At 42.6% G+C, this 14,486-nt stretch overlaps 1 protein-coding gene and 1 long non-coding RNA gene across 6 annotated transcripts; both read left to right on the top strand.

The window, feature by feature from the left end:
- The first annotated feature begins 1,190 nt into the window (after nt 1–1,190).
- Nucleotides 1,191–8,474, top strand: LOC122735958 (lymphocyte antigen 6H-like). 5 transcript variants are annotated; one of them, XM_043977876.1, is made up of 4 exons: nt 1,191–1,215; nt 3,801–3,871; nt 4,648–4,764; nt 7,964–8,474. In XM_043977876.1, exons 2-4 carry the CDS (start codon nt 3,820–3,822, stop codon nt 8,179–8,181), a joined length of 387 nt encoding a protein of 128 aa, XP_043833811.1. In that variant the 5' UTR covers nt 1,191–1,215; nt 3,801–3,819; the 3' UTR covers nt 8,182–8,474. The 5 variants fall into 5 exon arrangements, with proteins under 5 accessions (XP_043833811.1, XP_043833807.1, XP_043833810.1 ...); XM_043977872.1 differs by lacking the exon at nt 1,191–1,215 and adding an exon at nt 2,464–2,495; XM_043977875.1 differs by lacking the exon at nt 1,191–1,215 and adding an exon at nt 3,523–3,560.
- A 633-nt stretch (nt 8,475–9,107) lies between these two features.
- On the top strand, nt 9,108–12,709 carry LOC122735177. Its single transcript, XR_006354104.1, has 2 exons — nt 9,108–9,157; nt 12,108–12,709. It is a non-coding gene; the product is annotated as an uncharacterized LOC122735177 (long non-coding RNA).
- Nucleotides 12,710–14,486: the final 1,777 nt, after the last annotated feature.

Here is a 14,486-nt window from a genome sequence, read left to right on the forward strand (position 1 = left end):
CCCACAGTGGAATGCTTGCACAGGATCAGCACTCCTCTGTCTCCAAACTCTGACGATTAGCCAGGCTTGTCAAAGCTCATGCATGTGCAATTGTTGCCCTGACCTCTGAGGTCCCTCTGTCAGGCTAGGCAGGGGCTGCTTTCCCCTTTGCACTGGGCTTTTTGACTCAGTTTATATGAGTCTCTCTCTGTCAAGGGTACAATCAGGACTCATATGTCCTCTGCAAAATTACGAAAACAACAGACATATTCTCATTTTGGTGCCCCTCCCTTCTGTTCTCCTTAAGCAAAATAAATCTCCTTTTGCTTGAAAAGTTCTGGCTTCCTTCCTGTCATTCTTGCTTTGTACAGTCAACAAAATTCTTGCTTTGTACAGTCAATAAAAAAAGATTAAGGTGATAGCCATAAAGATTTTATTTTAATATTTTAAATAGCATAAACATCCAAAGCAAACAATCAGATTAGAACTCACCCCCCACAATGCCCAAAGCTGGTTGCTCAGAGCTGCAATCATTAGAGGGAGTGGGTTTTATCCCTTCTACTCCTTTTTATCATGAATCAAAGGGGAAAGTAAGAAGTGAAGTACTGAATGACAAATAGGAAAATGACATTCCCTCAGGAGAAGTGAGTCCACCTTTGAGCACAGGGATGTACTGGTTAAAGTAGGAGGCCAAGGCAAGCTTCCTTTCTTTCCCCATCCTCCCCTAATCCTCAGGTGAATTCCTACCCAGCTCTATTCCTTCCCCTTGTCACTGGCTTCCCCAGGAGCAGCCACCAGGTGGCCCAAGGTCTCTTCCCCCACAGGACTTTGGAACCTAAAGTCTGAGGTCTTTCCCCAACCCTTTCCCTTCTATCAACTTTATATTTCAACATGGGTTTGAGGGTGCCTTCAATGCTACTGACCATAGGTGTACTTTACACTGCTTGCCCTCCATGCCACCACTGCTAGTTATGACATTAAGGGTATATAAAGGGAAACAAAATGGTTCCTGGACTAGAGAAAGCTTATATTCTACTGGGGAAATACAAACAAGTAAAACACAGGCAAATACAAAATCATTTTATATCTTTCTAAAGGGAAAAAGCATTAATGACCATGAGAGATGCGGAAAGTCAGATGTGACATCTGAAATGAATTGTGAAGAAAGCAGAGGAAGCAAGAAGTGTGTGGGTGACACGGACTGCATTCCAAGCACAGGAAAGAGCCTGTGAAAAGGTAAAGAGATGGGGAGGAGGGAAAGAATAAGCATTCATATGGCTCCTACTGTGTGCTATGCACTTTATAAATGTTATTTCATTTGATTCTCTGTGATTCTGTGTTGTTGCTATTGTTACTGAGTTCTTAAAGCTGAGTCTGACTCTGACCACATTTGGGGTTCTCCTGGCAAAGATAAAGAAGTAGTTTGCCATTTCCTTCTCTAGCTGATTTTACAGATGAGGAAACTGAGGCAAACAAGGTTGTGACTTGTCCAGGGTCACTAGCTAGTTAGGGTCTGAGGCTGGATTTGAACTCCAGTTCTCCTGACTCTATCCACTGGCACCACCAGCTGCCCTTGTGACCCTGTGAGGTAGTTGCTGTTATTATCCCTATTTTACAGTTGAGGAAATTGAGGCAGACAGAGATTAAGTGACTCGCCCAGGGTCACACAGCAATCAAGTGCCTAAGGCCATATCTGATCTCAGGTTTTCTTGACTCCAGGCTCATTGCTCTACCTTCTCTACCACTTAGCTGCTGCTGTGATGGTAGATGGGATGTTCTATCTAGGGGTGAGCAGGTAAGCTAGTTCACCCAGATGGTATGAAGGGAAGTGATGGTTAGGGTGGTAGCTTTAAAGCAGGGAGGCTAGTGGAGTGAAAAGAGAACCCCAGTGAAAATAAAATTAAAAAAAAAACTAATGAAAACAACAATGAAAGAAAGAAAGAAAGAAAGAAAGGAAGGAAGGAAGGAAGGAAGGAAGAAAGAAAGAAAGAAAGAAAGAAAGAAAGAAAGAAAGAAAGAAAGAAAGAAAGAAAGAAAGTAAGAATGAAAGAAAGAAAGAATTCTGGCAATGGAGTCAGGGAACTAAGGGTCAGTGCTGGCTAGGTGATTGATTATGGGTCCATCATCCTAGTCTCTGAGTCTTATCCACCAAAAGGGAGAGGAATCCTTAGATTATTATGATTGTTATTTTTTACCTGCGGTGGGTTGTTAGGAGGAAAGTACTTCATAACATTCAAAAGTTTTCAGAAGCAGAGATTAATTCTTACTCTTGAATTGCTATCACATGGATGATAATGGAGTAATGGGGTGGGAAGATGAGAACTCTGGAAACTGACTTTCTGCCAAGGATAAGGCTTCCTGTGTAGGACAAGTGTGAGCAGCTTTTATTTGAGAAAGTCAGTCCTTCCCTAGGGTGGAGCCAGAGAGGGCAGGCTTAGAGGCTACTAGGATAAATATGCTTTTGGGGCTTTAAGACCTCACAAAACTGAAGAGCTGGACAGGAAGCTGCTTTCCTGGTGAGCTTTGTGAGGGTTGGATGGGGAGGAACCTGACTAAGGACCATTAGAAAGATTTGTACCCACCAGTCATTTGTATCCAAGGGAAGAGAAGGTTCTCACTAGGCTGAGGACTTTCCACTTTCTTCTCATGTGGCAATGGGGAGTCACTGGATATTTCTGGGGGGGCAGGGGGAAGGATTTTAGCTGAACTGGGAAATAGGAAGATAACTCTAGCAGTGAGTACAGCAGGATGGATGGGGGTAGTGTGAGGAGCTAGACTAAAGGCAGAGAGGCCAGTTACAGTAGTCAAGGTGACAAGTAATGAGAACTTGAACTGGGTTAGTGCTGGGAGAGGAGAGAATGGGACTGAATCATGAAAGATGGAGGCTGAATTACTTGGAATAATGGAAATAACCCTGGAATTGTGGCCAGAGGACCTGGGTTTGAATCTCTCCTCTTCTGTTTATTTCTTCTAAACTACTTAACTTCTCTATCCCTCAGTTTCCCTATCTGTGAAGTGAAGGAGTTGAAGTGAATTTATGTTATTTTAAATTTATGGAATAAATTGAAGTAAATTCTTGGGTTTCTTCTGGTTCTAAGTTCTCTATAAAGTCTTGGCAACTGATCCAACAAGGGATAGTGAAAGAAAAGGAGGAAACAAGACTGGCAAAGCTGGTCAGGGCCAGAGTGCAGATGGGCTTGAATGCTCTCTGGTCTTATGGGGCTAATAATCCTTACCTAGGACGGTTGTGAAGAAAGGACTTTGTAAACCTTTAAGCTTTAGAGAAATGTTAGCTATTATTACTTCTCTGTGCCCTCTGTCTTCATCCTGTTCCCTCCTCAGTGTGCTTGGACACCAACCTACCCTGGATAGAAGAGAGGAAGAAACAAGAGAGGAGGCCCTACAGAAATTGAGGGAGAGAAAATAAAGGGATGAGTGGAACTCTAGGTCTCAGGATACCACCAAGAGAGCTTTGTGATTGCAGAGAGGCTAGAGGAGGGCACACCCTATGATGAGGATTTCCTTTTTTTTTTTTTGCAGGGCAGTGAGGGTTAAGTGACTTGCCCAGGGTAACACAGCTAGTAAGTGTCAAGTGTCTGAGGCCTGATTTGAATTCAGGTTCTCCTGAATCCAGGGCTGGTGCTTTATCTACTGTGCCTCCTAGCTGCCCCCATGGATTGAGGTAGCTTTTGTGGGGGGAAGGGAGAATGAAGGGGACCCCACAACAGTGGTGAGTCCTAGGCTGGGCTCCGGGGCTTTTGGAACTGGGAGGGGCATCTACTTGATGTCTTGAACCTCAGCTTTCCCTACTGTATATCCAGGTGGAGACAGCAGAGAACCATGGAGATTCTCCTCTATGTTTTGCTGGGAACCCTGTTGTTTGTGGAGTCTGGTGAGTCCCTGGGACTCGGGATGGGAGACCCCAAGACTCGGAAGGAGGCAGACAGATTGCTAGGTTGTTCTCTCCCTTTCTCTACAGTGAAGGGGAAGGATTCAGCGCTAGGGTCAGGTTGGGCTGGGAGAGGATGAGCTGGAAGTCCTGGAAGCTTCAGGGAAGTTGGAGGTGCAGCTTATAGAGAGAGGAATGTAGCGTGCTGAACAGGGTTGAGCTGGAGGAGGAGCAGCCGCTTCTCCAGCAGCTGGGAAAGGACACAAGGGGAGAAGGGAACGTAGCACTCGCTGTCTGCCATGCTTTTTGTGAGCTCAGTTGGCAAATCCTGTGGTTGTGCGTGTGGTGAGGGGTGGTTTGCTTTTTGGCAGCTGGTGTTATTTGTGAGCTGAGTGAAGTGGTGTCTGTGTGTGTGTGTGTGTGTGTGTGTGTGTGTGTGTGTGTGTGTGCTAGTGAGTGAGTGCATGTGCATGATCAGGTTTGGGCACCCAGTGAATTGTCCACGAACCCAGTGAGTGGTGTGAGTTATGGGTGCTGGTGGAGGTGGGGTGGACAGGATGGGAAATTCTTCCCATCCATAGCCCATTCCTCTAAACCTTAGGAAGCCTGGGAGTCCAAGTTGTGGGGCAGGAGGCAGCTCTCACTCAAGACTCTCCCTTGCTTCTGGGCTGGGGCACTTGGGTTTCGCCTTGCCCAGCATCCTCATGGGGGTGTCCCTGGGATGCTGGGCTCTCTTCCTGGCAAGGTTGCTGCTCTGATTTCTGTCTGCTTCTCTGCAGCTCACTGCTTGCAGTGTTTATCCTGTGCTGGGGTCAATGACTTAAGCTCATGTCGGCCTAAGACTTGTACAGCTGAGGAAACCATCTGTGCCAAGGCCGTGCTGACTTCACAACTTGGTGAGTTCTGCTCGAGTCTGGCCAGGGTTCAGAGCTTGAGGTATGGAAGCTTGGGACCCTGCAGTGTCTAGGAGGGAGGGAAGAAGGAGGAGTGGCAGGGGAGGGGGGGGGGACTGCAGAGAGCATCCAGTCCCACCCACAGCCCATGACCTCTAGATCATCACTGATACATGGTCATCCAGCCTCCTTTGAAGACCTGCAGGAAGAGCACCCTCCCTTCCCTGCAAGGAAGCCCATTCAAGTATTGGATTGCTCTTCTTGGCCACTATCAATCAACCAATGAGCATTTATTCAGCACTTACCATGTATCAGGCACTGTGCTGTAGGTAGTGAAGCTTCAAAGAAAAATGACCAAAATAGGGATTTCCCTCAAGATGTTCCCTTTCTGTTGGAGGAAACTACATTTATAAATGGTGTAGAGAAATAGATGCAAAATAAATGCAAGGTAATTTAGGGTTGTTGGGCATGTAGGTGGCACAGTAGATAGAGTGCTGGGCTTGAAGACATCTTTCTGAGTTCAAATCTGGCTTCAGACACTAGCTGTGTGAGCTTGACTAAGTAGTATACCCTCTCTGAGCTTTATTACCCTACCAACCTCACAGGAGAGGTGTGATACTCCAATGATGGCACTTGCTGGGGGTTAAGGAAGTAGAATGAAGGAGCTAGGACTTGTCTTCCTGAGTTCAAATCTGGCCTCAGACACTTCCTAGCTGTGTGACCCTGAGCAAGTCACTTAACCCTGGTTGTCTCAGTTTCCTCATCTGTAAAATGAGCTGGAGAAGGAAATGGCAAACCACTCCAGGATCTCTGCCCAGAAAACCCCAAAAGAGGCCATGAAGAGTTGGACATGACTGAAACAACTGAACAACAGCAGCAACAATTTAGGGTGTTTGGAACTAGCAACTAGGAAAATAGGGGAAAGCTTCATGGAGAAGAAGGTGTTTGAGGTGGATTTGGAAGGAACTAGGGATGCTAAGAAGTGAAGGAGAGGAGAGAAAGCGTCCCATGGGGGAATAGCCAATTCAAGGATGGGAGATGGAGTATCATGTGTTAGGAAGATCAAGTGAGGAATGTATAATAAGGCTGGCAAATGTAGGTTGGGCCCAGTTAGGAAGAACCTTAAGTGCAAAACAGGAGAATTTATATTTGATTTGGAGGGAATAGGGAGTCTTGGGAGTAGATGAATGATGTGGTCTAACTTGTGCTTTGTTGTTTTTGGTTTTGTTATTTCGTGGAGCAATAAGGGTTAAGTGACTTGTCCCCAGGGTCACACAGCTAGTAAGTATCAAGTGTCTGAGGCTGGATTTGAACTTAGGTCCTCCTGAATCCAGGGCTAGTGCTTTATCCACTGTGCCAACTATCTGGCTCTTGTGCTTTGTTATTGTTATTCAGTCATTTTAGTTGTGTCCAACTCTTTGTGGCCCCATTTGGGTATTTTTTTTTTCGTAAAGATACAAGAGGGTTTTTCTATTTCTCTCTTCCACTCATTTTACAGATAGGAAACTGAGGCAAACAGGGTTAAATGACTTGCCCAGGGTCAGGCAGCTAGTAAATGTCTGAGGCCAGATTTGAACTCAGGAACACATGACATCTGTCCCTGAAGGCCAGTCTCCAGATGGGTCAGCCTAGGGTAGAGTCAGTCTCATCCATTCCTCACCCAAGGCCTAGATAGGGCTTAAGCAGTGCTGTGGAAGCCTACAGATCCTAAAACCTTCCTTCCCCCACCCTATTAAAGAGAACTTCTGCTTACAATTCTGATCTGAGAAAGCAATTTCTTTGTGTCTTGAGGGTTTTTCAGTCCCTGGGAACCCTCCTTTAGAAAATAAACAGCTGGGGGTGAAGGTCTGGCTAAGCTATTTTCTGTTGATGTTTGATAGAACCCTAGTTGCCCAGAGCTGGGACATCTGAGAGTTTAATTGATTCTGATTCTTAATTTATTCAGGATATGCATCTCACCTTTGATCAGGATAGGTTCAGGCTATTGGTTCTCAGCTGCTTTTCATTGGCAGTTAGCACACTGCTGCTAGGCTCCACCACTAATTATAATTATTCTGCTTCTGCTTTTTTTCGTTACTGATCTTAAGATATCTTCCTGCCTTTTCCATTAGGTGCTGCATGTTTCATGTGTATTAGCTATTATGGGAGCTTAATTCCTACTCATAGCCTTGTTTCTATTGGAAAATGTGCTCCAAGTTCCAGACAATTGTCTCCTTTATTTTTTTATTTATTTTTTTGGGGGATGGGGCAATGAGGGTTAAGTTGCCCAGGGTCACACAGGTAGTAAGTGTCAAGTGTGTGAGGCTGGTATTGAACTCAGGTCCTCCTGAATCCAGGGCTGGTGCTTTATCCACTGAGCCACCTAGTGACCCTGACAATTGTCTCCTAAACACACCTTTGGAAAACAAAGCATTTTTGGAGTTGAACTGGACCATTTCTAGGGTCTGTCATAGCTTTGACGCCCTGGTTCTATATTCAAAGCTCTAAAATCCCATATTTAGAGGGGCCTTTCAGCTCTCACATTCTGCATCAGCCTTCTAAGTTCCCTCCCCTTGCTAATATTCAGCATGGTAAGTCCCTTAACATCTTGGATTCATTCTCTGCCATTCTACAGTTTTATCCTGGGAAAATCTCTGAGAGATATGGTCAGTACAATGGGAATAAGAAAAGGGGGGGGGGTCAGTGTGAGTTAAGGATGGTTATGGGATTCTTTAGGGAAAAAGAGAGAACAGAGCTGAGAAATAAGGGGGGGGAAGGTTGTAGGTAGGTGGAGAAGGGCCAAACTAGGAGAGGATGATAGCATGAACAAAGACTCAGGTAATGTATCTGGCATTTTCAGGGGATTGTTGTTCAGTCTTGTCTGACTCTTCATGACCCCATTTGGGGTTTTCTGGAGCAGTTTGCCATTTCTTTCTCCAGCTCATTTGACAAATGAGGAAACTGAGGCAAACCTGGTGAAGTGACTTACCCAGGGTCACAACTGCTAGTAAGTGTCTGAGGCTGGATTTGAACTCAGGTCTTCCTGAGTCCAGGGCCTGGAGCTCTATCCACTGTGCCACCTAGCTGCAGTCTTCAAGGTATAGTCAGGATCTAGTCTTGGCTACTGTGAAGGGTGGGTGTTAAAGAGTAAAGGGAACAAAAAAAAAAAGAAAGAAAGAAAGAAAGGATAACACTGGATGCTCAGTTCTTCTCTATTCCACAGGGCCTCCAGTGAAAACCTATACCATGAACTGTGCTACTTCCTGTGACGAGGTTAAAGAGACAGTTTTGGAGATTATACCTCAAGGATTCAGTGGGGATGTGTCCTGTTGCAACACTGATCTGTGTAATGGTGTGGGTGGGATCAGGGGCAGCCCCTGGGCCCTGGCAGGGGCCCTCATCCTCAGCCTGATACCTGCCCTTCTCTGGGCTGGGCTGTGAGAACATTCCTTCCTCACCAGCCTCTTCTCACTAGACCTTCCTTTTGGTATGGAGCCCAGGAAGCTAGTGCTTCTGTTATGGTCCACCTCAGCCCAGCCTTTGGGTTGAGAGCTTTGGCATTTCTCCTGAGGAGAGCTTGGGGTTGTGAAAGGAATGACAGAAACCTCTAGACTGAAGATCTCTGAGGCAAACATTTCTCAGAGCTGAACATTAGCTGAACTCTGTCCCTTGGTATGTCTTAACCTCCCTAGCAATGGCATCATAACATATAAATAAACTTATGAATAAATGTATGTCCTGAGGGTATGTTTCTATCTAGCATAATTAATACTCTGATTGTGGGTGTTGGTGGCATCATGTGAGATCATAGTCTTGGGAAGGGGCTTGAAATAAAAATGATCTAGGACTGTCAGCTGAGATGCATGACTAGGAGAAGTCCATGGTAAAAATCTGTTTGGGGCTGGCTTTTACAACCTAGGGATACCTAGGTAAAAAGGAAGTCCAGACATTAGGGTGTTTTGGGATGTAAGTACCAACAAATCAACTGTCCTATAATTTAAGAAGCATTGAAACTCACCAGTAAGGCAGTGTTTTGCACAGTGGGAGAAATAAGCCCTGGGGTATATGGAAGGAAATTTCAGATGTGGATTGTTTAATTGAATTTAAAAAACAGAACAATTAAATAGTTACTCTTTTCAATGAGCTTACAATCAATTTGGAGGTAGTGTTAGTGGTGGTGTGTTTGTGTAACATATACAAAAATAAATAAATACAAGCTGGGGCCCATCTCCAGTCATTCTGATCTGTTTCTTGTTCCTGGACCCAGATGGCCCTGAAGGAGAGATTGAAGCTGGTGATTTTGCACAGCCCTCCCTCACTTAAATCCAGTGCATTGCAAGTCATGACATCTCCTTCTAATGTCATGGTGCTCTTCTAGAAAGAAGACCAAACAACAACAAACCAACAAACAACAAATGTAAGCTAATTTGAGGGGGTGGGGAAGACAGAATAATAAGGACCAGGTGCATCATAGAGTCAGAAAATGACAGAAGTTCTGCAATGAAGAAGGCCTCAGGGGCCACAGTGCAATTTGTGCCTGAACAAGAGTCTTCTCCCTGGATCATCTATCTTTTGCTTAAAGGAACCCATGAGCTACCAAAGCGGCCCATTCTATTCCTGCAGAGCTCAAATTGTTAGGGAATTTTTCCTCACCTCTCTCTCTTTGCAATTTCTATCCATTACTTAGTTCTTCCTTCTGAGGCTAATTTCCCTCTCCCATATGACATCTCTTCTAATACCCAAAGACAACATTTATGTCCCTTTAAGTTTTCTCTAGGCCAAATATCCTTGATTCCTTCAATTTATGTTATTTCCTTCTATACCAGCAATTAGGGGACTTTGAGGAGGATTTCATGAGAGAATTAGGCCTGTAGTTTGTAAAGCAACAGGCCTAGGAGCTACCCATTTGTAAGAATGAATTGCCACCAAAGGAAGTACACTCTCCTTCATTGGAAATCTTTAAGCAGAAGCTTGCTGGCCACTAGTCAGGATTGTTGTAGAAGGGATTCTTGTTCAAGTATGGGTCATCCTAGATGGCCAGTTAGGTCCCTTCTGACTAAAATTGAACGATTCCTCGATTCAGAGTCTGCCTTTAATCTAGTGCATTTTAACTCATTCAGAGAGATGAGGCAACAGATAACTAGGGAAGAATACAACCAAGGAAGGAACCTAAATGGCAGGGCAGAGAAAGCTGAGCTTTCCTAACATCCCTCTCCAAATAACTTTATTTTGTAAAATTTTATTTAATTAAATTAAAAATTTTTTCCAATTACATATAAATATATATTTTTGAGTTCCAAACTTTTCTTCCACCCTCCCAAGCAAGCAATCTGATGTAGGTTATACATTACAATCATGTTAAGCTTATTTCCACATTAGTCATGTTGTAAGAGAAGAATCAGAGTAAAAGGAAAAAAATGCAAGAAAGAATAAACAAGAACAATAACCAAAAAAAAAAGGGCAACAACAAGAGTGAAAATAATATGCTTTGATCTGCATTCAGACACCATAGTTCTTTTTCTGAATGTGGAGAGAACATTTTCCACCATGAGTCTTTTGGCATTGTCTTGGATGATTGCATTGCTGTGAAGAGTTAAGCCTGTCACAGCTGATCATCACACAATGTTGTTGATACTGTGTACAATGTTCTCTTGGTTCAGCTCATTTCACTCAGCATCAATTCATGTCAGTCCTTACAGGTTTTTCTGAAATCCATCTGCTTATCATTTCTTATAGCATAATAGTATTCCATTACATTCATATACCATCACATGTTCAGCCATTCCCCAGTCAATGGGCATCCCTTCAATTTCCAGTTTTTTGCCACCACAAAAAGATCAGCTATAAATATTTTTGTAAATGTGGGTCAAATAACTTTAAAATAACCTCAAATTGAATTTCAGAGTGGCAAAGCCAACAGAAGGTCAGAGCAAGATATTCTTCTAGCCCAAGACAATGTAGAAAGTTGGAAAGAGAGATTTATGACACAGGGGAGGAGCTACCCTATTAAAGGGGTGGAGAGCTTAGAATATGATATTCTGGAAGGCAAAAGAGCTGGAATTACAACAAAGAATCATCTACCCAGCAAAACTGAGCAGAAATCTTTAAGGGAAAAATGGATATTTCACGAAATAGAGAATTTTCAAAGCATTCCTGATGAAAAAACCTGACCTGAATAGAAACTTTGACTTTCAAATATAAGACCCAAGAGAAGCATAAAAATGTAAACAGGAAAGAGAAATCATAAGGGAATTAATAAGATTAAACTGCTTACCCTTCTATGTGGGAAGATGATACATGTATCTTCTAAGAACTTTATCATTATTAGGGCAGTTAGAAAGATTCTACATAGAAAGAGCATGTGGGAGTAACTTTATTATGTTGGGAGGATGTCAAAAAATTGGATAGGTGAGAAAGGGATGTTCTGGGAGAGGGGAGAAAAAAATGAAAGAAATTATCTCACATAAAAGAGGTATGCAAGGAAGAACTTTTACAGTGGGGAAGGAAAATGGTAGGGGGCAGACAACACTTGAACCTCATATCTAAATTGGTTTAAAGAGGAAAACTATATCTACATATTCAATTGGTAATAGAAATCTATCTTACCCAATAGGAAAGTAGAAAAAGAAGGGAATAAGAGAAAGTAGGGTGGTGGGGATGACAAAATGGGGGGAAGATAAAAGAAGGCAGTGGTCAGAAGCAAAATAGACTTTAAAAGAGGGGCAGGACAAAGAAGAGAGAAAAGGACAAACAGAAGAAGATTAGAGGGAAATGTACAGTTAGTAATCATAATTGTGAATGTGAATAGGATCCTACTCATAAAACAGAAATGGAAAGCAGAATGGACACACATGAAAGAGAGGGACATATAGACTTAAAATAAGGAGCTGGGGTCAGCTAGGTGGCTCAGTGGATAAAGCACTGGCCCTGGATTCAGGAGTACCTGAGTTAAAATCCAGCCTCAGACACTTGACACTTACTAGCTGTGTGACCCTGGGCAAGTCACTTAACCCCAAAGCCCTGCCAAAAAACAAGGGGCTGGAGCAAAATCTGTTATGCTTTAGTTGAAGTAAAAAAAAAAAAAGCAGGGGTAGCAACCATAATCTCAGAGAAAGCAAACTTGACTAAAAGAAAAAAAAATGAAAGTGAAAAATAGCATGCTTCAGTCTGTTCCATCAATATCAATTCTTTCTTTGGAGGCGGATAGTATGTTTTATCAATAGTCCTTTGGGATTGTCTTGGATCATTGTATTGTTGAGAAAAGTCAAGTCATTCACAGTTCTCCTCAAACAATATTGATGTCTTTGTGTACAATGTTTTCTTGGTTCTGCTCACTTTACAATGTCATTTCATTCATGTCTTTCTAGGCCCTTTGTGAAGTCATCCAGCTTGTCACTTCTTATAGCACAATAATATTCCATCACTACTGAGTGGGTGGACTTGAGTCAGTTGAGACTCTGAGGATGGGGTCTGGAAAGTACCCATCCCCCAGTCCCTGTTATTGCTAGACCATTCTGTCCATATTCCATCCCATTGCTAGAACACACCTCTCCCCAGCTTGTTCTGTGGTCAAGCAGGAGAGCTGTCTCCTGTTAGTGCAGACCCACCTTGATACTACCTCTCCCTTCCTGCATTCCTAAGCCCTAGCTCCTGGTACCATCTCTCCCTTCTTCCCCCTTGCCCCCTCCTTACATGGGTGGAGTGGTTTCACCCTTTCCCCCTCCTCTTCCCCCCCTCCCCCAGCTCTCAGACGTAGCTGAGCATGCATCCATACCATAATCACGTGCTGAACACGCATACTGGGTGAGACAGGATTGGATATTAGATTGTGAGCTCACCCTGTGCATGAGGGGACTGCCCCCTCAAAAATTCCATAAGAACCCAACTCATGAACTCAACAGTGCACTACTCATCTCTTGCATGGGGTCTCCCATACTCATGAGAATGAAATAAATCTGTCTCTGCTTGATTCGGTGGTCTCCTCGAATTATTTGGGTAAACTGAAGCAATTGTCCCATACAACTATCATATACCACAGTTTGTTTAGCTATTCCCCAATTGATGGGCATTCCTTTGATTTCTAATTCTTAGCCCCCACAAAAAGAGCTGCTATAAATATATTTGTACAAATAGATCTTCTTCTCTTTTGGGGGATGTCTTTGGGATATAAACCTAGCAGTGATATTGCTGGATCAAAGGATATGCACAGTTCTATAGCCCAAAATCAAATGTTTTAAATAACCCTATCCTAGAAAAAGAAATTGAAGAAGCCATCAATGAGCTCCCTGGGAAAAAAATCCTTAGGATGAGGAATTCATTTGTGTATTCTAACAAAGACTTAAGAAGTAATTAATCCAATATTAAATAAACTCTTTAAAAAAACAGGCGAAAGGGCAGCTAGGTGGCGCAGTGGATAGAGCACCAACCCTGGAGTCAGGAGGACCTGAGTTCAAATCCGGCCTCAGACACTTAACACTTACTAGCTGTGTGACCCTGGGCAGGTTGCTTAACCCCAATTGCCTCACTAAAACAAACAAACAAACAAACAAAAACAGGCAAAGAAGGAATTCTACCAAATTATTTTTATGACACAAACATAGTTTTGATTACCTAAACCAGGGAGAACAAAAACAGAGAAACTATAGATCAATTACCTTAATGAATATCCATGCAAAAAATTTAAATAAAATACCAAAAAGCAGATTATAGCAACATATCATAAAGCTCATAAATTATGATGAGGTGGGCTTTATACTAGGAATGCAGGGCTGCTTCAATATTAGGAAAACTATCAGCATAAGTGACCACATCAATAATAAAAACAGCAAATACTGTATAATAGTATCAGTACATGCCAAAAAAACCCCTTTGAACAAAATACAACACCTATTCCTATTAAAAACACTAGAAACCATAGAAATAAATGAAGCCTTTCTTACAATAAACAGTAAATATCTAAAACCAAAGCAAAAATTATTTGTAATGGATAAAACTGAAGCCTTCCCAACAAGATCAGGAGTAAAGCAAGGATGTCCATTATCACTACTATTATTCAATTATGTGCCAGAAATGCTAGCTATAGCAATAAGACAAGAAAAAGAAATTGAATCAATAAAAATAGGCAAGGAGGAAAGAAAACTATCACTCTTTGCAAATGATATGAGGATATGCTTAGAAAACCCTAATGAATCATATAATAAACTAGTTGAAACCATTAGCTTCAGCAATGTTACAAGCTATAAAACAAGTCCACATAAATCATCAACATTTCTTTTTCTTATTGTTTAGTTATTTTTAGGGGTGGCTGACTCTTTGTGATTCCATTTGGTGTTTTGTTGGCAAAGATACTGGGGTGGTTTGCTATTTCTTTCTCCAGCTCATTTTACAGATGAAAAACTAAGGCAAAGAAGGTTGAGTGACTTGCCCAGGATCACACAGCTAGTAATTATCTGAAGCCATATTTGACCTCAAGAAAATGAGTCTTCCTGACTTCAGACCCAACACTATAGCTACTGAATCACCTAGCTGCCCCCAGCATTTCTACATATTGCCCCTTCTCTAAAAAAAGCATTAAAAAGAAAAATTCCATTCAAAATAACTGCAAACAATGTAAAATACCTGTGAGTCTACCTGCCAAGACAAACCCAGGGATTATATGAACGCACAAAACAATTTTCACAGAAATAAAGGCAGATCTAAATAATTTGAGAAATAGTAATTGTTCATGCATAGGCTGAGCCAATGTA

Source organism: Dromiciops gliroides, chromosome 1 (assembly GCF_019393635.1).
Source record: "Dromiciops gliroides isolate mDroGli1 chromosome 1, mDroGli1.pri, whole genome shotgun sequence".
NCBI lineage: Eukaryota > Metazoa > Chordata > Mammalia > Microbiotheria > Microbiotheriidae > Dromiciops > Dromiciops gliroides.